This window comes from Pleurodeles waltl, chromosome 5 (assembly GCF_031143425.1).
Source record: "Pleurodeles waltl isolate 20211129_DDA chromosome 5, aPleWal1.hap1.20221129, whole genome shotgun sequence".
NCBI classification, from domain to species: Eukaryota; Metazoa; Chordata; class Amphibia; order Caudata; family Salamandridae; genus Pleurodeles; species Pleurodeles waltl.
The window spans coordinates 1,400,406,933-1,400,432,068 of NC_090444.1; the positions used below are offsets into that span (position 1 = coordinate 1,400,406,933).

At 42.6% G+C, this 25,136-nt stretch overlaps 1 protein-coding gene across 4 annotated transcripts in view; it reads left to right on the plus strand.

Annotated features, from left to right (window-relative positions):
- FILIP1 (filamin A interacting protein 1) overlaps window positions 1–25,136 on the plus strand; it is a 602,420-nt gene that overhangs the window by 223,931 nt on the left and 353,353 nt on the right. For all 4 annotated transcript variants that reach the window (XM_069235665.1, XM_069235667.1, XM_069235664.1 and 1 more), the window contains exon 2: window positions 12,911–13,192. In XM_069235665.1, the coding sequence (XP_069091766.1) occupies window positions 12,917–13,192 (276 nt within the window). In that variant the 5' untranslated portion in view covers window positions 12,911–12,916. The remainder of the gene's footprint in view (window positions 1–12,910; window positions 13,193–25,136) is intronic.

Consider the following 25,136-nt stretch of genomic DNA (forward strand, 5'->3'; position numbering starts at 1 on the left):
CAGTTGTCACAAAAAAGGGAAGCTTTAGCACTGCCTCTTGTGACATGGAGATGTTAAGGAGGGCTTCATCTGTTCACCCCCAGGACCCTCTTAAATAGGTAGGCTCCAGTAACAGTAGCAGGAAAAACTAGTTTTGAATCTGTCAGGTAGGGCAGTGGCTAGGAATTTGAATACAGCATGCCTGGTAGAAGCTGAGCATGAAACATGGGCTACTGGGTAATGTTACTGTAAGGCAAAGAGCAAGTACTGCAAAAGGAGGTGGAGGACTGTGAGAAAATAGTTAGGGTTGACACTGGAATTCTTTCAATCATTCATTGGTGCACAGGATAAATCCTCCACCACATTCTCACAACATTCCTAGACCTAAGTATACGCTATCTGAAGGCAAATGCCCTGCTGGAAGAAGAATCCTAACTTCAGACTTCTGACTCCTACAAGAAGAGGACTCAAAGATTCAACGATTCTCAAATCCTTCCTGCACCTAGGAAATTTGAAACTGCTCACCTAGTGTCCAGTGACGGCCTCCGTCAATTGACACTAAAAACAGACTTCTTACTCCAATAGGGCTCAGCTAACGAAAGAGGATTACACTCTGCATAAGACTTGGCTGGAGAAATTCCTGATGCCTCGAAGCGTCCCCTCAAAAACCAGGGACTGCAGAACTAACCAGAGGATACATTCCCAGCAGTTGAAAACTAATTCTGAAGGTCAACGATGTGAGCAGGACAACCTGACCAATACTCCATTAAGGTCAGCCTGAAATTGTTCCTACGTCCTGTTTCTCTGCAAACTGTTGTTTTTCCATAGCCTTTGATTTTTTTAGAGGCACCTTATGACCTAAAATGTTTTAACATCATATTTCCAGTTCCTCTTAATCTATTTTGATGGTTGTGGGCTTTTTTTAACTTTAAACCTGTGTTGCAAAAGCATAGATTCTGCATCAACAGCACTTGGAACCCTGCAAAGAGGACTTTGTGGGACCATGAGATCTGTGAACAGTCGCCCCCACTCACCTGTGGACCGAGAACTTCCGTCGACCACGCAGCATCAGGAGCATCCTTGAACCTCTATAAGCCTGCATCCCTCAGCATCAGGACCACTCCTTTGACATCTATGGTGCTCATCCTGTAAAGTTTGGATCTTGCTCTAAAAATGCTCTGGTGGCCAAGTAACTGCCCAAGGCATCCTTTCTGGTCCACTGCAGCTCTGTAATGCTGGACTTGGTCCCCCAACTTAGGCTGCAGTTAGCAAACTAAGTTTCCAAACTTTTAGTTGGACAATGCTGGCTGGCGGTTGATATAAAAGTTATTTATTATTTGTAAAATCTGTATCTCTGCAAGCCTACAGTGGATTTTGATAATTAGGGTCTTAAAAATGTATAAAAAATGTTCTATTTTTATAAGTTGGTGTCTTGTTTCTTTTGTGTCGTGTGACTTTCTTGTTCTGTTGTTTGGTGCTGTTATTTGCTTTACACCTTGTTCCTTTGCTAAGCCTTACTGCTCGAAGCCACAGCTACCCAGGATTGAGCTGAGGTTAAGCATACCTATCTGACTGGACCCAAGAGGGCATGTGTCACTGTACTGCACAGTAAGGCTTTCAAGCCATACCATATTGTACACCCAAATCCTCACACATGTCGACCTGGCAAAACAACCCTTTTGCCAAGCCCAAACCTTCCCTTTATATACATATGAGTCACCCCTTAAGGTAGGCCCTGAACAACCCAGAGGGAAGGATGCAATATATTTAAAAGGCAGTTCATGTACTTTTAAGTTTTACATGTCTTGGCAGTGAAAAACTCCCAAAGTCGTTTTTCACTACAGCAAGACCCATTTCTCTCATAGGATAACATTGGGACTACTGTATTACATTTTATAAGTTTAATTCACAATCTGGAAGAGATAAGCTTGCAAAGTTTGTTGTCTTTGGACTCCGAATGTAAAATAACAGCTAATGGAGAAGTCGAATTTTAAATTGCAGTTCTGAAAATGCCACTTTTACAAAGTTGGCATTTTCATACTTTAGCCATTTGACGCCTACTGATTGCCTCCAATGTATGTCTGGGTGGGGTGACAGCTGACCTTTGTGCATTCCCTCTAGACAGCCACACACAACGGGGGCTTAAGTGTGACTGATGGGCCATCAGCATCCTGATAGGCCATCGTGGGCAGGTTGGGAGGTAGGAGCTAACACTTACACCTGAATAGGCAGTGTCTTTCCCCACACAAAGGGCTGCATACACCCCTGTAGTGAGTCAGCCAAGGCAATAAGGGAAGACCTCTGTGCACTTCAAAGACCTTTCTTTGAAGTCTACCCCATTTTAAAGGCACAACTTGGTATAAGTACTGGAACTCTGACACCACCAACGTAGTACACGTCTGTACATGTGGATACTCTGGCAGGAAGAAGGACTGCTGTGCTGCTACAAGGACCGACACTCTGTTGAGCTGCTACTCTGCTGTACTCCTGCTTTGCTGTGATGACCTGTTGCCTGCTGCCTTCTTGTCTGGGAGACAGAAGGACTGGACCTACACCTCTACAACCCAGAACCCAGGGAGAATCTAAGTGCTAGCTGACTGGCCTCCTGTTTTCTGAAGTCTCAGGGACACAAAAGATTACAACTTACCCGGCCACAGCACCTGGATTTAGCTTTCTGCAAGTCTTTCCCTGCCAAGTTATGCCAACCCAGTCCTGAGCCCTTGTAAGTGGGTGTAAAGTGCTGCTTCAACCAGAACCCAATCATCCTCATCAGAACCGTCCATCTTCACCTTTGTATGAGTCAGAACAAGTGCAACCTCGTCATTGCGTGGAGCGGACCTGGCGCATTGCTTTGGAACCAGAGAACCACCTTCAAAACTGATGTCTCCTCGCATTGCACTCAGAACTAGAGCGTTGCACTTGGAACTGAAGCATCTACACAGCTGCATAGCGACAATCAACTTATCTCGTCCACTGCGTGGCTCGACACCGATGCATCGCTTCGGTGCACCTCGCATCTTCATCGACAGTGATGCATCCTGGATCAAGATACTTTTGTTCAGGGGGCCCAAGTGGAACCATGTATCCAGCCCGCACTCCATTGTGTTTGGCCTGAACTTTTGACTTTTTAACCAGTCGGGCATGACCAGATGTCCCATTTAATCGTTTTTTGCTATTTTGCATTTATTATTTAAAACTCAAATCTCGACTTCTACTTATTGGAGTTTTTACATTTTGGTCTTGTTTTATTCATTAAATTAGGCTCTATGTTTCTAACCTGGTGTGGATCATTTTTGTATGTTGTTTTCATTGTTTTACTGTTTGGAGAGGTGCACAAATAATGTACACATTGGGCCTGATTACAACTTTGGAGGAGGTGTTAATCCGTCCCAAATGTGACGGATATACCAGCAGCCGTATTACGAGTTCCATAGGATATAATGGCCTCGTAATACGGCTGGTGGTATATCCGTCACATTTGGGACGGATTAACACCTTCCTCCAAAGTTGTAATCAGGCCCATTGTCTCTTAAGTTAAACCTGACTGCTCTGTGCCAAGCTACCAAAGGGTGAGCCCAGGCTAACCTAGGATGTGTTGTGACTTAGCCTGACTAGGAATGTACTTTCTGCTTGGACAGGGTGCATACCTCTGCCAACCAGAAACCCAATTCCTAACAACATCTAAGACATCAGACCTGTAGGATAACAGTCAGGACAATCTGAAAGCTGAAAGCTACATTTCATTATGGGCCGGGGACTGGCTAAACACTCATTCAAGTGCATGTGATATTTTACAAAGGTAGCGTTAACTATTTACAAGGGCTTTGCCATGCTATACTCTTCTCTCAGCTGTGAAACTAAAATCAGTATGCAGGAGGAATAGATCAATGAAGAGAACCTGCCTTCCTTAAAGAAAGTGTTGATCAGCAAGTCAAAAGTTGAAACTCAGTCTAAGCTCACTCAGTCTTCTGTTTTCCCAAACGTTGGTAAATTGTTAAGAGCTGCTGCTATTTGTTATTTGAACCTGTTACACTCAAAAGCAAGATGGGAAAAAGGGTGGGGCTTGGTGGATGACCAAGTGTAAGACCTTCTGCGAGGGTATCTCCTGCCATAGTAGGGTCAGTTGAGAGGTATCCATACTAACCAACTCCTAGCATCTTGGAAATTAGTAGGATGGTGTATCTGAATCTTCCCAGGTTCCAGATATATTCCAATGCTCTGGAAAGCAAACAAAAAATAACAGGCAGAGGTGAGGCAAACTTAAAATAAGATATGTAAATTACTTGAATCTCTATGGATACTCTACTGGGACCATTGTGGATAGACTGGGTTTAAATATGACCATGTAAAAAGTGGAATCCAAATAGTAATGCTCTGACAATATTCTAATTCATTTTGCCTTATAAATAACAGCTAAGTAAACTTCCAGTCACCTATTTTCAAGTCAGGCTTATCATTTTGGAAATATTTTAGAGAGTCAGTAAATGCTTCATCAAGCAGTTGTATCATAAAACACAGCAGCAGTTATCATTTAATAGATTTAAATTTCGTAAAAGGAATCAGATGTAGTATTTTACTGTTATGTGCTACACATTCACAGACATCCAGAGCTAAGGATATAGGAGACAACCTGACAATATATAAAACAAGCATTGACAATTTATTATGCTTGGCGTTAACGTGGCAATGTATGCAAATACGGCCAGGCAGAAATGTATTTCCATGTAGTAACACATTAAAGCCAGACTGATTAGCTCTCCCAGTGCTTGAGACTGGGAGTTGTGTTAGTGGTAGTAGTGTTATACAGATGGTATTTTGGTGGTGTTGGCCCTCTTGGGATTGGCATTAGTGATGGTGATAATAGTGGGGGCAGTGGTGGAAGTATTGGTGGTGGTAGTATGTTGTTGATATGGAGTTTGTTGTAGATGCACTATTGTATTACTGGTGGTGGTGCATTATTGGTGTTGATGGTAATGATGGTATTGGTGATGATGGCATTGGTTATATTGGTATGGGTGGTGGTATTAGTTTTATGTGTAACATCATTTTAGTGTAGGCACAATGAGGCAGGTATCTTGGAATATTATAACTGTATTAAAGAAGCTACATTGTGTAATATATAATATATAGATACAGCATGTACCACAAGAAGAGCATGTTGGAATAATATTTTTTGTGTTAAAATATGGCTGTCACTCTGGCCTACATTGCACCTATGTGCAACAAGACAGCCATCTTGGATTTGTTTTGTATTATTTAATATATTTGTACAGTTCAAAGATAATTCATTTCTTTTTAAAATACATTTTCAGTAGCAATGAGCAGCTGGTTAGGGAAGTAGCACCCGCTGATGGGTGCCATTGGTTATTGTGTTCGAATGGAAGGTCGGGGCATGGAGAACCAAAGAGTTACCTGATGTAAACAGTGGAATAACCAGCCAATCAAAATATGCTGGAACCTAGGTGCTCTTTGAGGTTTAACAAGCCCCAGTATAGAGATACGAGCCACCAAATGGCAAGCAGGAAACTGACACAGGCAAGAAGGTCACACAATCATATGCAAGGGGGCAGATACAAATTTGGTCTACTTTGAGTGTATGCTAAAGCATTGGTTAAAATCTCCGACTGCCGTTGGTCGTGAATACGCAAAACCCGACCCCAATGTTGTAATGATCCAGTCCACTTGTAAGATGTAAAATATAATGATGTCTTTATTCTCTTCCAGCACAGTACTCCCTCATCCAAGTCCACTCCAGTAATGATCCTCAACTCCACTCTACTACAGTCTACATTCCATGCAGAATCCTTCACAATCAAGGTTTTATCACACTAACATTCCTACACGACCCAACCTTGCAGCATATTAACATATAACATATTTCCCTCCTTTAAACAAAGATTTAAAACAATAAAACAAAGAACTGTAAAATATATACAATGTCTCTCAGAATAATTAAAATTATACACTATGTCATCCAGTTTGGTTGGTAAACATCTTGCACGTGCACCAGTTTTTACCCGCAATGCTATGGAATCATTTTCTATTACTATGTCACCACCACTACTTGGTGTACTTGCAATTTCATCCTTGCATAAAAGGTTGTTCTCTAACATGGTCTCATTTTGATTTATATTCCCTCTGAAACTTCCAAATGATGGTAGACCGTCCCATCACATTCAGATCCTATTTTCATCACTGAACTGGTACCTCCCTCATTCGAAGATAGCTCACACCCAGCTTTGCACTTTGCAACCCTCTCACATTCCACACTTTTCCATCTTGTGTAACTACGCTCTTATTATATACTTTGATAACTTTCATTGCTCTACCAAACCTGGATGAACCTTTCCTCACAAAGCTTGACTTGCATATTCCACCCCAATCTCCTACCACAATTGTGGGTTCTTTCCCTTTCCATTTGGTATCATACATTTCCTTAAATTTCTCTTGTTTTCTCCTTAACATCCTCAATACACATTTTTTTCCAATCTCTTCCTTGTTTCTTCTTGAACCACCACGGACATAGTTTGGACACTGCATGTCTTCCCTTCAATAACTTGAAAGGACCAAGATACGGTAATGCCAAAATTTCTCTCTCAGTTTTTCCTTCCACTGACCACCAAATCCACGTGCCCATACAATGCTTTCTTTAAGCACGCGGTTGAATCTCTCAACTTGCCCATTACCTTGCGGTTCATACAGTGGAGTGGTGACATGTTTAATATTGCTATATCTTTAAAAACTCTGCATTTCCTTTGCCATTAAGTGTACACCATTTTCAGATATCAATACCTCAGGATACCCTTCTCTGGCAAACACTTCCTTGAACAATTCAATGATAGTACCAGAAGTAACTTGTGAAACCAACTTCACTTCAGGCCATTTAGGATGGTAATCTATCAGAACCAAAGCATATCAAGCTTCAGCAGGCAGTGATTAATATGGACGTGAAATATCAAACCTTAATTTCTGCCATGGCGATTCTGGCCAAGGCACTGGATTAAGTGGAGCTGGCACTGTCTTCAACATTTTCTCAGCATTAACACACACACTACACTCTCTTACCACTCTGTTTGCCATTTTATCCAGTCCTGTCCACCAGAAACATGTATGTATTAATCTTTTCATGGAAGACATACCAGGATGACCTTCATGTGCCAGTTTTAAGATAGTTTCTTGCATTCCTCTTGGTGGAATGCACTTCCCTTTTTTAAACACAAGTTCATTCTCAACCTCCAATTCATCCTTTACTTTGTGAAATTATGCTATTTCTGCTGAAATCCATTTTTTAGCAGGCAAACCACACCTCATATATTTTCTCACCTCTTATCATTATCATTATCATTAACATTTATAAAGCGCGCTACTCACCCGTGCGGGTCTCAAGGCGCTAGGGGGGAAAGGGGGGGTTATCGCTGCACGAACAGCCAAGTCTTTAGGAGTCTCCAGAAAGCGGAGTGGTCCTGGGTGGTCCTGAGGCTGGTGGGGAGGGAGTTCCAGGTCTTGGCCGCCAGGAAGGAGAAAGATCTCCCACCCGCCGTGGAGCGGCGGGTGCGAGGGACGGCAGCAAGTGCGAGGCCAGCGGAGCGGAGGGGGCGGGTGGGGACGTAGAAGCTGAGGCGTCTGTTGAGGTATTCCGGTCCCTTGTTGTGGAGGGCTTTGTGTGCGTGGGTGAGAAGACGGAAGGTGATCCTTTTGCTGACTGGGAGCCAATGCAGGTGTCTCAGGTGTGCGGAGATGTGGCTGTTGCGGGGTACGTCGAGGATGAGGCGGGCCGAGGCGTTTTGGATGCGTTGCAGGCGGTTTTGGAGTTTGGCGGTGGTCCCGGCGTAGAGGGTGTTGCCGTAGTCCAGGCGACTCGTGACAAGGGCGTGGGTCACGGTTTTTCTGGTGTCGGCGGGGATCCAGCGGAAGATCTTGCGGAGCATGCGGAGAGTGAGGAAGCAGGCGGAGGACACGGCGTTGACTTGCTTGATCATGGTGAGAAGAGGGTCCAAGATGAAGCCGAGGTTGCGGGCGTGGTCTGCGGGGGTCGGTGCGGTGCCGAGGGCCGTGGGCCACCAGGAGTCGTCCCAGGCGGACGGGGTGTTGCCGAGGATGAGGACTTCCGTTTTTTCAGAGTTCAGCTTTAGGCGGCTGAGCCTCATCCAATCTGCGACGTCCTTCATACCCTCTTGTAGGTTGGTCTTGGCGCTGGCGGGGTCCTTGGTGAGGGAGAGTACAAGTTGGGTGTCGTCGGCGTAGGAGGTGATGATGATGTCGTGCTTGCGTACGATGTCGGCGAGGGGGCTCATGTAGACATTGAAGAGTGTCGGGCTGAGCGATGAGCCTTGAGGTACGCCGCAGATGATCTTGGTGGGTTCTGAGCGAAACGGAGGGAGGTAAACTCTTTGGGAGCGGTTAGCGAGGAAGGAGGCGATCCAGTCCAGGGCCTGGCCTTGGATCCCGGTGGAGCGTAGGCGGGTGATTAGGGTGCGGTGACAGACGGTGTCAAAGGCAGCCGAGAGGTCGAGGAGAATGAGGGCGACTGTTTCACCGTTGTCCATCAGGGTTCTGATGTCGTCTGTGACTGAGATGAGGGCGGTTTCCGTGCTGTGGTTGGTTCGGAATCCGGTTTGTGAAGGGTCGAGCAGGTTGTTGTCTTCCAGGAAGGTGGTCAGCTGTTTGTTGACGGTCTTTTCTATTACCTTGGCTGGGAAAGGTAGAAGAGAGATGGGGCGGTTTGCAGAACCAAACCTTCTTCATCACATTTCATCCATTTCATCTCTTCTATACCTTTAAATTCACGAATCGTACACTCGGATACAACAGACACAACATCTATCCCCAAATCATTACACTGTACATCAACCTTTTCTGCTCCATCTTAAGGAAGACGTGACAAACAATCCGCCACTGCATTACTCTTTCCAGGAACATACTCAACCAGAAAACAATATTCCTGCATTCTTGATACTAATCTTGCAATACGAGCAGTGGCATTCCATCCCCCACCAGGAAAAAGGATCCCCACCAATGGCTTATGATCAGTTTGAAGAATAAAACTAGATCCCCAGATGTAATTCCGAAAGTGTTCAACAGCCCAAATACAAGCTAATAGTTATTTTTCTATAACAGCATACTTCCTTTCAGCATCTTGTAAAGTACGTGAAGCAAAAGTAACGTTCCATGTCTCTCATTTAAACTCTCAGTATTTAACGTGTAGTATATACACGTTAACAACTCCAGCAATTCATCACCAACAAATATGTCAATGTAAAAAAAAGTACATTACCAGCTTGGCACCATCGAAAAACAATTACCGCTACTTGTTGGTTTCATTGAATATGGATTCCATGGAGGTGACACTGCTCCAGTGCTGCAGTAGTTAGGGAGTAACAATTGTTCCCGCACCCTCGTTGCCACTTGTAATGATCCAGTCCACCCATAAGATGTAAAATATAATGATATCTTTATTTTCTTCCAGCACAGTACTCCCTCATCCAAGTCCACTCCAGTAATGATCTTCAACCACACTCCACTCCATTCTACATTACATCCAGAATCCTTCACAATCAAGGTTCTATCACACTAACATTCCTACACGACCCAACCTTACAGCATATTAATATATAACAAATGTTTACACATTACAGTAGTCATGCCACCTTTGGCTTGCCGACCAACTGAGCAGTTAGGCTGTCAATTCAGCAAAATGAGAAGCAATTTAAGGGTAAAGCTGAGCTCTCAGTAGATGCTTATATCTGGAAAAACTGAGAAAAACAAAAAAGTGATGAGGGAATGCTTAAATTATTCTCACTGTTAATTACTGTGCACTGCATTCAAGGCCATTGTTTTTTACTCACTGTTCTACTGTGGACAATATATAAAGCAACCTTGCTGCTGCAATAATATGAAAAATTGAGCCCGAACTGCCAGGCTACAGCCCATCTGAATATAAGCAACCCTGAGGTTAGAAAATGCCCTCATTCCACAAACACTTCAAGAAATGGTATTTGGTTTAATCCAAATGTATGTAATGGGTTGAACTATATCAAAGGTGTGAGTATAATGTTGTGAACCATTATTATCAATGTAATTCTAGTTATTAACAGTAGTGAAAGGAATATGTTGTTGATGATACGTATTACTATTGTAACCTAAATCATAAATATAATTTTGTTCACTAATACTAGCCTGGATCCTGGATCTGTACCTCACGTCCGGGTTAGCCAAAGCAAAGAAATATGTGGCAAAAATTCCACTGCAAGTAAGCGCCATATTAAAGGAGGGTAGATATATGTGTCCTAAGCCTGTGTATAGGACAATATGAACTGCGATCTGGTGCTTTATGAAATGAAGACAATGATTTACCTTTAAAAATAAAGCCCTTAAAACAGTATATTTCATGCTGAAAGCAACTGAGTTGACAACTTCCTTGATTTTTCAAAGTCAGACTTATTTTTTTAATAATATTTAAGCCAAACTGCACATTTAACTGTTGAGAAATATAACTGCCAGGTTTCCAATTGTGGACAATAAACTGGGAATAGATTTACAACCTGAGCGCAGTGTTGCCTACAATAAAGTCCCATGTCGGTTACCTTCAGCAGAACTCTATGTAATAAATGATGATGTGTTTCAAAAGGCCATGTCATGAAACAGTCATACAATATGTAAATATATGCCTTGGGACATGGTCCCAGAAGCTAATGGCATTACTCATCCTTAAAAATCAAAACTAACTTTCTGTAATGCAACTGTAGCTTAATTACTGCAAAATGGTGCACGGCCCTAAAATGCACATGTGCATCTTAATTACTGCCCTGGGGAACACAGCCTTAAAAGTCATGAGCAGCTTGCCAAAACTAGATATTCCTGGCATCAGCAGGGCAAACCAAACATTTTCCAAAAAGGCAACCATGTAGATTGGTCCTCGATTAATAAATAACAGTATTTAACCATCCTACCACTGCTGAGGCTCAGAAGTTATGAGAAATGTGTTATTTCAGGCAATATGGGAGAAGGGGGTTTTGCACCAAGAAAAGACGTTAGGCTGGTTAGAGGCAAAAAAAATGCCTCTAACCGGCCTAGTGTCATTTTCTGATGAAAACTCATCCATACCACATGACTCCTGTCTTAGGAAAAACAGGAGCCATGCCCACCACCCCAATGGCCAGCACAGGGGACAAGGATCCCCTGGGCGTGGCCATTGCACCCTGTGCCATGCAGGGGGGCCAAGTTGGGCCCCCAGGTGCGCTTTAATTTAAAAAAAAAGATACTTACCTATGCTCACTCTACTTACCTGGGATTGAGTCCCCCATCCTCCGGTGTCCCTCTGGTGTGGGTGGGGGTGTTCCTGGGGCTTGAGGAGGGCACCTGTGGACCCATTCCATGGTGTTCAACCATGGAATGGGTCGACAGGTCCCCTAACGCGTGGTCTGACCCAGGCGTTAAATGATGGTGCAAAGCCTCTCCCAACCAGGCGTCATTCTAGCACTGGGGGATAAAAAGGGGGCTATGGGGTTAGCACAATTTTTGAGATGGGAACGCCTACCTTGCATCTCATTGATGAAGGTAGTTTAATGCATCTGTAAAATGGTGCAAACTCCAATATTTCTAGCATCAAAATATAAATATGGAGTTAGTTTTGCACCGAATTTGCGTTAAAAAAATGACACAAAATTCAGCACAAATGGAGTATAAATATGCCCCTTCGTTTTAGAGTAATGCTCACCTTTTTCGCTCTATGTCCATTTCCCCTGCCGTTTTATGGGGTCCTGGCCTGCAACTCAATCTAACTGCTTATTTCTGAGCTTCCTGTTTGTTTCTGCATCGTTGCCCGTTTCTCCTGTGCTTCCTTTCCTTCATCCCGATCCTATCACAATCCTAGTTTGCACATGGGGCTGCTTATTTTAGAGCCATCATTAGTGCACACAAACAACATCATACACCAGCACATCCAACATCATACTTTGATGCAACCAATATATTTATTGCTAAACAATCATTATCATAAATCCACACAGCCAACATCATACTCAAAACATCCATCATCATATCCCAACACCGCCACCATCATACATCGAAACAAACATCATACATCAATACACCCACTACAATACGCCAACTCACCTACCGTTGATGGAGCTGCTGGTTAGATGGTCAGCCAACCAGAGTGTTAGTCAGTCACTAGTATTTTAGTGTTTGTCTATTTATGCACTTAAGTAACATATCGATATGTCTTACATGTATTTATCTTTCTGATCGATGATAATGTAATTCAATTGTTCTATGTCGTCACTATTTATTTACCTGGCCAAAAAGTACTCTGAGAGACACTCCTTCGTACAACCACCGCAGATGTCAGCTGTGGTGACTGCGGTGGGTGACTCGCTAAGAGGAAGCCTGGCACATAGATTGATTGTTTGTTTTTCCGCTGTGTACCTCAGGCTGAATAGGATTTTCCCCGAGCGCCAGGGCATTGTTCATTCTCTTAATCAAGACTTTTTTTTAGAAACTGCATCAGGGTACTTGTGATTCATCTGAATCATTGGTGAATGGATTTAACGAGCCCACATTCAGAGAACGGGGAGTGTCTGGCTGCCGGCATCACAGTTTACTAATGCGTTATTTTGGAGAATTGGATTTAATCTGGCCGTGACTGGTTGCTGTTTTAAGAGCTGGAAAGAAAGCCGGTAGTCACCGTGCTTCACTTTCCAGGCCGCCACAACACAGGGGTGATGCGTTGTTGTCATGCTGTGGGGTGACCCTGGAGTCAGAAACGTGGGTGTGGTTCGAGGGTGTGGAATAAAGATGAACAAACCATTTGAACTTCACTGAATGTTAGTGCCTTGACGCTACGGCCATCAGCAGCAGTGGGGCACTGTTTTAAAAGCCATGCGAGCGCACTCTTCTGGAAAACCAACCTCCGTCATTTTCCTTTCTGCAGGTGGGCATGAGATCCCGTAACCAAGGTGGGGACAGCTCCTCCAATGGGCACCAACCCAATCCCAAGTCAGTTAAGAATGTGGCGGAGGAGGAGTGTGCCCAGGACGATGCCAAGAAAAAGAACAAAGCTAATCGGAAGAAGGATGGCGAGGTGGTTGTCTCAGCCACTGTCAAGAGACAGTTGCACTCAGATGGAGTCACGGACTGGAAGAAGAGCAAATCGATGGAGCCCTCCAAGGAGGATCTGATCAAGCTCCTCAGCATCATGGAAGGAGAGCTACAGGTAAAGAGCTTTTGTTTGTGAAACTTTGTACCGCTGGATAGTGGGGCGTAGTCTTCAAGTGGTTCCCCATTTTTGTTACATTATGTTATGCTCCCAGCATTTCTGTAGCATATGTCTGCCACTGTATATTGAACTATCACTTTTCAGAATCTGGGCACCCTTTCTGCTGGTGGCATTCTCCTTGAGTGGAGTAAAATCAGTAACCCTCCACAGCACCCACGAGGTTTAAGATTTAGTTTTCATGTTCTTTGCCTGTCACCCAGTGTGCACACCCATTTCATTTCCTAAAAGAGTCCATCAGGTTTTCACAGAGGCATAAAACATACAATATTGCATAGTATGTTTTTTGTGTCATTGTTCTCTCTTGGGTGGTGGTAGATTTGGGTAGGCTGCAATGCACGCACTAAGCATCCTTGCATGGCTCTCAGGGCCTACTATATGGTTGCTAAATGAAACTTCTGAGAGATGTGATAATATTTATAAATTGTTACACCTTAATTCTACTATATCATCAAGCAGCATATGTTATGTGCAAAAGAAAGTGATATAAAAACACTACCAGTCAGATTCCTCCATGCCAATTCAGAGTCATTGGGGTCACTATATACCTTAGAACTTTTGGTTATCACATGAGGTGCCAAACGAAGGATCAGAGTTTCTCTTTTCTTCATGCTTTCTTAAGTACACAAGACAGGTTTTTTGACATGCATGAGTACCAGCATCACATGCTTCTACAGATGACTCGCCGTGTCATTAAATCTGCAGAATGGCTCCTCATGGGAGAATGTTAATTATAGATGGTGAATAAGCAGGTATGAACACATTTAGGGGCATATTTACAAGAAAGTGCTGCATCGATCCAGATGCGCCACCTTTCTTGCTTACCCCTCCCTCCCCAAAGACACCATGGTTTCGCCATATATACAATATGGCGCACCATTGCGGTTGTTACCACAACAGCGCCAATATTTTAGGAGTGGTTGCAGCAAAGCACAAGGAGGCTCATAGGCCAATACAGGAGCGTCACTTTAACCCCTGCCTTGGGCAGATATTAAAAGGATGGAAAAAATGGCACAGTGAAGTCTTGTAAATTTCACAGCGCCATTTTTTGGGCCTCCGTGGAGGAAATGCCCCCCTTTACATACATTATGCCTGGTGCATGCATAATGTGGCGCAACGGGTTACAAACTGGCACAATGCATACATTGTGGCACTTTGTAAATATGGCACGGGGGAATGGCCTCCTTAACACCACTTCAGCGTAAAACATTTTTTTGACTAGAACGGCTTTTGGCGGTGGTGGGGGCTTGTAAATATGCCACCTAAAGACTAAAACAAGCTGGCCCAGCAGACTTTGAAATGTATTAGCTCAAATATATGATACTGATTGTAGTGTGAGGACAGAAAGGTGCACTCAGCCTTCATAACAAGTACAAAAAAAACTACAGCAATTGACTAATGACCTGAGACCTTAACCGAAAGTAAATAATGAACCCATTAATGATTTGCAGCTCTTTGTCAATTGTTCAACTGATCTGACAGTCGCTAGTGTTGACATTGGGCAAGATTTGTTCATTTTAAGTGATCGAATATGTGTTAATCATTCTACCTAATTCTAATTCTACATTTGAGATTTTTCTGCTGTTTGTTGAATGTTTACTGATTAACGAGAAACTGCTAACAGGTAACTGAGGAAACTGTAAAATGAAACAAGTAGATCTGAGAGACAAGACAAGGCGCACATTGTTATCTCCTGTTGATAAATGCCATTGTATTGGAATGAAATGACAGTCCTGTTGGTTGTATATTGTAAACTATAATGTGTTTATTAACCTTGTTTCTCGTATGCCATTGATGTTTAGTAAAATATGTCTTGTGACTATGGCTGTGAGTCATACGTCCTAAATCTGTTATGCCTGTAAAAGTGTATTATGCCTGCTCTCGGAGACCTAGTTGCAATGCTGGTAGGAGTACCTGCAATTAAATCTCTGCTTCTGGGGACTTAGTTGGCTCTCTAGAGTGACAGCAGAACGTTTCCTGAGGTCACAGGCAGGGACATTGAAATGATCACACAACTGCATCCATACTTACACTTTGTGTGTTGTATCCTTCACCCGGAGGTAGAGCTCTCAGGACCATATTGTTTTTGGCTTTCTAGAAACAAGCTTCTGCTTTCAAGTTTTTTTTCTTGAAAAAGGAAAGCTTTGTAGACCAGGTACAACAAACATGGCGCCCATTCGGCAAAGTTTCAGTACTTTCAGAAGAGCCACTGCAACGGTAGCTCCAGCAAAGTCACAACGATTCCTGCATCCCAGACACAAATCTATAAATAAGTGAAGCTGTCCTCCACAAGGGGAGCAGTATGGCCACTGCTGACTGGTGCTAACACAGGACGCCAGGCCGGATCTAAATGATCCTAAAAATATCCACAGGATTACGATGCGGAAAGTGCAGCCCTTCTAAAGGGGACAGATGGAGACACACAGAACAACACCATTATCACACCCACCCACCAGCAGATACAATAAGACAGAGAACTTCTTGCACACGTTTTCCATTTTGAATCCTCAACTAATTCTGTTGGCTCTGTAGGTGTTCAAACTAGCTCTTGAATCCTTGCTACTCTGTACATCTGTTATCATACACAGCATTTTACATAACCAGAGCACACTAACCCTGAGCATTTATCTTTTAATTTCATTATGGAGTCGAACAGAATTATTTTTATGTTTCAGAAATGTTGCAGGAACATTGACCAAGGAAACGTAACCATAGTGCAACATAATGTATTCTTGGAATGCTGACATCATTGCTGCTTAGAAACAATGGGGCATATTTCCAAGAATCTGATGCATCAGCAGATTTCTTGCGCCTGCCACAAATGCCCTAACAACACCATGGATGCACTGTATTTACAATACAGCGCTCCATGGCTCAAGTTTTCACGGAAGCGTTGGAATTTCTGGCACATCTGTTGGCGCTAAAGTGACCCATTGTTAGAGTTGCGTTGTAAAACTGACGCAACTCCAGCAATGCATCAGAACATAGAGGTGAGTCCCATGTTAAAAGCTCTGCATCATTGCTTATGCCTGGTTTGGGAAGGCGTAAGAATTTTGACGCAGTTAAGTCATAGAGTGATGCGTCAGTTCTAAGTGGCTTTTAATGTGGGAACGCCTACCCTGCATACATCATACCTGGTGCAGGTATATTGTCATGCAGGCCTCTACAAACTGATGCATCCAGCCCAATGCGTCAGTTAGTAAATATGGGGCGGTGTGGAGCACTGATTGCACTGTCACTGCATAAAAATAAGTGACACGGAGGCGGCACAAGCTCCTTATAAATATGGCCCAGTGTGTCCAGTTCACAATTTTTTCTTAATGCGTAGCTGTGTCTTACTCCTGGTATGAATTACTGAAAATGTATGCCTGATTCCCAGAGTATCTTCCAGGAGTCTCATGTGCTTTTCTCCATGCTGAGGCATGTTTTACTCATAATAGTCCAGGAGCAAGATAGGCTAACTCACAAAGAATGTGTTATGGTTCGCGAAACTTTTTTATGAGTAAGCATGCCTTGCTCCTAGATTCAACTAAACTTGGTTTATGACAGAACAACTCACAGAAATGTGTTGGTAAGCAGACTTTGATATTCAGGAAAGTTTACACCTAAGACAGCATTACTTTGTGCATCAGGTTCCAGACACGAATCCATTCACTTCCTTTTCGCCTTTATTTTTCAATAATCCTGGCAAAGTCTATTCACTATAGTTGCCCTTTGTACCTCTACCTGAAGATCTTTGTAAGTCTCATTACTAGGGATTAACTTACATAAGAACTGTTTATTGTACTTTTTTCATATTTTATTTCTCTTTTTACGTTTTCCTAAGAAACACCTAATTCAGTTGAGGTGTAAATGATGTATTACTCTTCTTTTAAACCATCTCTCAAGGAAAGGCATTCTACTGGGATCATGACATACAGACTTTCTGGCTGACTTCCAAGGAGTACTAGGATCAGTATTATTCCGTGCTCGTTCCCTGACATGAGAGTATACAGTCCACTCATGCAGTATGACTAACGTGCTGGCTCATAGGAGTAGATCCCAGACTTGGCTGTTTTAAATGTTTCTGGCTTGTCCAGGTTTAATATACAACTTGTGAACAATTGACTTGCATTAGCCGCAAAAGGTCATTGGTGTCTGCTACCAATCCTTAATTGCTCGAAATACATAGGCATTTCCCATGGCCTGTTTTAGATGTTGACTCTCTGAGCTGTGTCAGATCCTTGGACAGGGCCTTTCTGGCTCTGTGAAATGCTCTTGATTGAAACAGCTTATAACCAGTGCTTAATTTGTAAATAAAAGCGTGCCGGTGCCCAAAGCCCTCCTCTTAAACACACAGCTGTTGCAATTAAATGTGGGAACACAGACTAATGAGGCAGCGTAATCCTAAAGCCATCTCGGTCCTCTTCAATCCATTTACAGCCACTCCCCGCCCCTCCAGCTCACTCTTGCAGCTTTCTTCTTTCTCCCTTTGTGACGCTTTTCCATCTTTCTCTTCCTCCGTCTTTCCCATATGTGTCTTTTGCTCGCAGCAAATGCTTGAGGCAGAAGAATAAGCTCCGGCCCTCAAAAATAAGTGAGCACCGAAAACAACAAGCACAAATTAAGCACTGCCTGTAACACAACTGTTGCTCGGCAACCATTATACTCCTTATCATTGATTGTGAAAAACTATGGGGGTCATTCCGACCCCGGTGGGCGGCGGGCACCGCCCGCCGGGGAGCATTTTGACTTTCCCACTGGGCCGGCGGGCAATCTTCAAAAGATCGCCTGCCGGCCCAGCGGGAAAGCCCCAGCAAAGAATTCGGAGCCGGCGGATTTGCTGGGGTGCGACGGGTGCAGTTGCAACCGTCGCGATTTTCAGTGTCTGCTATGCAGACACTGAAAATCTTGTTGGGGCCCTGTTAGGGGGCCCCTGCAGTGCCAATGCCAGTGGCATGGGCACTGCAGGGGCCCCCAGGGGCCCCACGACACCCGTTCCCGCCAGCCTGGTTCTGGTGGTGAAAACCGCCAGAACCAGGCTGGCGGGAAGGGGGTCGGAATCCCCATGGCGGCGCTGCATGCAGCGCCGCCATGGAGGATTCCCTGGGGCAGGGGAAAACCGGCGGGAAACCGCCGGTTCCCCTTTTCTGACTGCAGCTTTACCGCTGCGGTCAGAATGCCCCGGAAGCACCGCCAGCCTGTTGGCGGTGCTTCCTCTGCCCTCTGCCCTGGCGGTGAGACACCGCCAGGGTCAGAATGAGGGCCTATATGTTTTAATGGCAAAGGAAGGAACTTTTATTTGTTATGGCTTACATTGGCACAAGGTGCTTAATTTGTAAAATAATAAGTGTGTTAGAGCGCTGGGGCCTCAGGAAGATTTTTTTTCCCCGGTTCCAGGATCAATAACCACCAGGGTGCAGGTGAGACATCATCACTATTTTCACCTATTGAGCTTGGCTGAATCTTTGGACTTGAAGAAGAGGGTAGTAGTAACAATCATTCAATCACAAATCAATGACATTATACTATGAAACGTTCTAAACACCATGAACAATTTTAACGCTAAATGAAACTTCAAACTGAATAAAGTTTCAAAGCTTTATTATAATCCCAAAATCAATGTCACGTAAATGTTGCGCAAAACTAAATTGTAAACATACATGAAAACCATAGACTGACCAAAACGTCTGAAGAGATTTAGCCTACTAAACATCACCACTGTTAGACACTCCAAAAGAATGACATAGTTTAGAAACAACACAATATGCGCATTAATGTTAGATTTCAAAGCAGATGATGGTAACATCAGTAAATTATCAAAATACAATTTTAGATTTCAGGTTTCACAGCTAGGCCATTCCTATCATTAACACAAATTTGGACTTTCATGTGTTGGAACGGACTAACACATGCGGGCAAAAGCAAAAATAGAAGACAAAAATAATTTAAGGCAACTCACTATAAAATATGCTGGTGTAAATACCTAACTGGAAAGGAAACAAGAAACCACATTTAGTTATACCTCTCCTCATGGGACACCATACAGTAGTAGTTGATCAGGCAGGATGGTCACCTTCGTCCGATGTCAGTTGACAACAGCATCAGAACAGTGCAGAACACGGGATACACACAGGACAAATCAGCAGTTCAGACTTAGTTGGCCTTATTAGTACTGAACTACACAACTGAATAGGGCAGTTAAGACTAAGATGAGGAAACTCATCTGGGGACTTAAAGAAACAGAGTGTGACTGCAGACTTAAACAGGGTTCTGAACAGCTTCGATGCAGGAGAAAAACTAACTCTAAGTTTTAAAGGCTGTCACTGATTTAAAATATACCTGATAAATTCATTGGTCTTTCAGGTGGGAGCACTTCGAACATCAGATTCGGCATCCAATGGCTGCAGATGACACCACCAATTCTATTACTATTCCAAATCTCAGCAAAAATGCATTGTCAATTCTATAACTTTATATAATTCCATCAAAATATTATATTCTCTAATAACTTGTCACTTAAGATCCTTTCTTATGAAACACAATAAACTAAACTAATATATTTCACTGGAGAACTACAAATGTCCTATCTTGTTCAACAGCTAGCACAAATAAAGCAACATTGTTGATTCTAAAACATGTTCCTTGTCATCAATACAATAGGACATGCAACATTACATTAGCAACCTAGAAAAAGAATTCAGGTCAGAGGGAACAGAATAAACAAGTGATTTTCCATTACTGCTGCAAAATGAATCTTTCAGGCCTAGTCAAGCTAAGAAGGCCTTAATACACATTAATACACTTAATACATAAATAAACCTATTGTGCACCTTATAATTCATATATGCAAAGCAAATTATTCAATTACAAACATTATTTATAACATGTTAGCACTGATTTAAATGTCCATTTATTTTTATGCACGCGTATAAATTGAATGAATAAAATCTATTTATTTCAATATAAGTATGATTAATTCATATTAATTTAATATTTTCAATTACATTCTTAGTATTAATTTTACATTACTACTTTATTTAATATAAATAAATGCAAAACTCATGTTAAAACGTGGTGCATAATACTAATGGTGGAAACATGGTTCACCATAATTCAAAAGTGCACATTTTGCAACTCATGTTATTTTCTCTGTTAGGCCTTTAAATGTAGGCTAACTCATTACAATATGCTAAATTCTATGCCACTCATTTATCAATACATTTTGATCTCTTTCAAGTGTGACAGCCAAATGTTTTGCTCAGAGGCCCGCAGCCGGTGCTACTGAATAATAGGGGTGCAAAATACAAAGGCTGTGCAGTTTAGATTCAACCTCATGACTTTTTCATCCACCACTAGAAATTCCTTGTCATTGTATCTTGCTCTTGAAGGTTTTTCTGCATTCCCGCTTTCTCCCTTTCTCACAGTTTTCCCGTCCTTCTATCCCCCTCCTTTCCTCCTTTTTTGTTTTTCTTACACTTGCTCTTTGCTAAAGTGTGGTGATCAAACAAAAGTCCCAGTCCCTAAAAATTAGTGCTGGTGGGCCCCACACGTAACCAGCTGCTCAAATTAAGCCCTTTTGCCATAGAAACATCATATTCTTGTGATATGCAGCATTAAACCGAAAGACTGTGTGGCAAGATACATTCTGCAAAATGGGGGTTCTTAAAAAGAGTACACTTGATGCTTGGCCATTTAGGCACAATTTCCACTTCTGATGCTCATTTTGAAAGATTGTGGGATATGGCTATCACCTACAATGACCACACAAAACAAATGTTGTGTACGGAGGTTCAATTTTAGTGTCTCTATGTCCCCGATTCTTGACTAAACCCTATTCTTGTAACAACACAGATGCCTATATTGTCAGAAAATACAGGACCATTTGAATAGTCTTAAAAATTTATGGGATGGCTTTACACTACCCCTGGGGTTGTTATGCTTTGTCATTGGGCATCTGGCGGCCCCTTAGTTGTTTTGAGGGTACTTGCAGGGATAAGGAGTAAAGGATCCAAACAAAGAAACAAATCTAGAAATCCCATTTCCCTCCCCAAAGATACTACCGTTTTCAAAAGTTGGGTGGTGAAGAGATGATTAAAACTTAACTTGGGATGCAATAGGTGAATGTTATTGCTCCTGCATTCAGCATTAGCCTTATGTGTGGCCTAGGAGAGTCCAGGGTTTTCATCAGGAATGGGATCCCTGTGTTTCTCTAGAGTAAGTCCCTGACTTCAAGCATACATATCCAGTAATCATACATTCAGTAACCATATAATGTTTCAGCTGGCAAGTGAAGCATTTGCTTCTCAGTGTTCGTGACGTCCTGTACATATTCATATAAAAGTTTAAAAAAAATGTGGTGACAAATTGACACAGACTTATAGTGATAATGAAAACAGACTCAGGGAACATATAATAACCCAGAGGCAGACTGGTCATCTCGAAGTAGCATGCTGTGTCAATGTTGTGTACAGTGCAAGCACAGTGTGCATACATTTTTTACATATCATATCAAGGTGTTCACTGCAAGACAAGATTGTGATCACACATGCAAGTTTATAATGTGCACATAAACCTATTCATCATCTTACCCTTACTTTGGGAACCTCTGACCTCACAGACGAGTAAATGAGGGGAGCCTTTTAGTCACACACTGTGGGGGAGATTGTGCGTTACCATGGTTTCATGGGAGAAAAATCACGAGGAGTCCACTGCCGGTAGTCACTTACTTTGCAAAATGTCTTTCCCTGTGTCTCAAATCTATTTGCTGTTTCTTTCTCCTTCTGATGAGGTAGGGATTTGTTTTTAAATCTGCTTAACAATGCGGCGCGAGCGGTTATGGCCTGTTTCACTAGGCGTTGGCTCCGGGATCATGGGAGTCATAGGTATGGCGCGTGCACATCTTCCACATGTTGTGCGTGGGAATCATGGGACCTGTAAACCTGTTGCGTGGCATGTGCGTTAAGCGCATACTGTGCACAGAAATCCCCTTTATCTAGACTGTGTGGCCAACTTGTTGGGAGATGTAGTCACAAATAGTTTGAGGTATAGTTATAACTAATTGCTTTGTAGGGGACTCATCGGATTATTTTCAATAGTTAGTTTGAGACTGGTTAGTTCTTTACGTTAAGATTAATTTAATTCATATAATCAAATCTGATTATGAATCAGAGGGTGTTACGTGATACTTCCAAGGAATATTTAATTGCATATATGTGTGGGAAATGGAGGTTGTAATTGTCCTTTTACTCATGTTTTCAGTCAATAATGTTTGCTCTAAAACATATGCTAAGGGGCATTGTCTGAGTTCTAGTAATGCCATATGTGTGGTGTCAAGTGGCGTCTTTGGACAAGGGGGCACCCAGTAGTAGAAATTGTAATTTACATTTGATGTGGTCTACATTCAGTCATGTTTCCAATTGATCTTGCAACAGGTAAGTTGACAAAGCAACCTGCAGCCTGGGTATTTTATCGTTCAGGCCTGGTAAATGTGTTTTCACAGCACTGTTCCCCATTGAGAAGTCTCTGAATAATGTTACAATTTTGTTTTGGCATCTATCTGTTCTAAAACTAACCATTCTAGGTCTTTGTCAGAGTGTTTGTGCTTCCAATAGTGGGTAGCCATATGAGTAGTACACCAGATGTTACGCCTATCCTGATGCATATCTTATGTGTGGCCATGCCTACATATCTTAAGGAATAAAGGCAGGTTATTATATAGATACATTTTTCACTAATGTAAATTTGAGCTGTGCCTCACTGCCCATGGGTGATATATGCTGATGTCTATTTCCTTATATGTTTTTGTGAATGCACAGACCAAAATGTCCCGCATGGGAAATGTCCCTGTACCGGAGCAAGTTGCACAACGTATTATGTACTGTTGTCATTAACGCGGGTGGTCTATTGCATGTGTAGACAAGCCTATCCTTCAGGATCGTACTCCTTTTGAATGAAAAAAGGGGGACGGACCAGTTGTTCCCTGCAGAATATTCCAGTTTTTTGTAACAATTCTCTTCACTATAGTAGAAATCGGGGTAAATGTGGTTACACATGTAAGCCTGTCTGTTTGGTCTTTGGGATATATTTCTAGTAAAGAGGCACTGTTGCTTTTTCCTTTGCATGGCTTTTCATGGCCTTATAAATATGGACCCCTCTCATGCATAACACTGCGTGAAAGGGGCAATCCATGGGTGTTGCTTTGGGTGTTCCCACGCAACACCCATGGAACCCGAGGAAATCTGACGCATTCCCAGATTTACAAGTTTGGGAATATGTCAGATTCCTACCCCACCTCAGGGGTGGTGCAAGAGTGATGCAACAGGGAAAAATATCTTTATTTCTCCCCATTTTCCACACACATAGAAAGAGGATAACACCTAGTGTGATTGTTTTTGTGCAGAAAGATGTCCTCCCTGCACAAAAACAATCACCCCCCCAACGCAGGCACCCTTGCACTATCGTGGCACTTGCAGCGACACCCTGCTCCATGGGCCTTGTAAATTAGGCCCTTGGTATTCAGATGGCTTCCTGATTGCCATGGCCTTCTTGTTGTAAGGGTGCTTGCCTACACATCCTAGATAATCCAGTAGCTAATCAGTAAGAAGTTCACAATGCAGGAGTAGACTTGAAGTGACTACACTCAAGGGACCTAAGATGTTCCTGCAGACTTATATTTTGTGTCTGAACAGTAACTCCTGCTTCAACCCCCAACACACTTACCAGGCCACTTGTAAGGAGCGTCAGGTGGTTGGAAAGCTAATGACAATGAATTACATGAAAATGCATGCATCCATCTTTTCTACTTGCATAGTTTACTTGTAACGCTCTCTCTCTCTATCTATCTATCTAGCTATCTATCTATAAATCCCATAGGATATAATGGGATATTTATTTAGGCGGACGAGATACCCGTCACTGTTGTGACAGAGTAAACCATCCACCAAGATCTAAATCAGGACCAAAGTCTTTTGCCATTTCACAGCAAATTCTTTAGGTATAGGATTACCTGGTACCAACCATGCTGAGCTGTATATTTATAACTACAGTACAGATTCAGAGATGGGTTGTAATGAAAAATCAAACTTTCGCAGAGGAAGTGGTAAATCCTCTTTTGGAGGATTCTCTGCCAGCGAAGAATCCTGTGGTAGCGTTACTGCCACAATGTTATTAACAACCGCAGCTACGAATCCACTTGATTCTCCACTGGTGAAGAGTTCTCCAATAAACGGTTTACCACTTCCTCCACAGATTAGAGGACTTTCTGCTACAAGCCAGCTTTCAGTGGCACTCCCAAATGAAATTAAGATTCAATTAAGGGGAATGCGCACTTCGTACTCAGTGAGAGTTCTGACATTTTTTACACATTTAGTAATTCTAAACCTTGTCCAAAAATGCAGCAGCAGGCTAACAGTCAACACACCTAACCCAGGAGTCCCAAAGATATAGAAACACATTTGTATATATTCTTCTTTGTGTGCACTCAAACCAACACCTGCTGCCAAGGTGTGATCCTTTAACCTAAAGGGAAGCCACAATTTAGAACAATGGTAGTGCACCACCACTAATAATATTTCAATGTCCAATTCTTTGATTTGAAATTATGCAAATCTTCTTCTTATTCTTTTTTCTCTTATCCAACAGTACATGAATTCATAACAGCAACAATTCCAAACCTTGCATTTTATTTAGAGAGCACACATTGGCTGAATACTGGTGTGTGTGATATTTTAGGTACATTAACAAACAGGAGAAGCAGGCTCTCAAATTCCATCAGTCTCTAATTGACGAAGCAAACACCTTCTCCCTTTTCATGTGTGACTTCCCCAGTCATGTTGTGTTCCTGCGTCTCCTTGGCTGCAGGAATGCAGCATGCAGCAGCACTTTGAGACTGTCTCAGTATTTA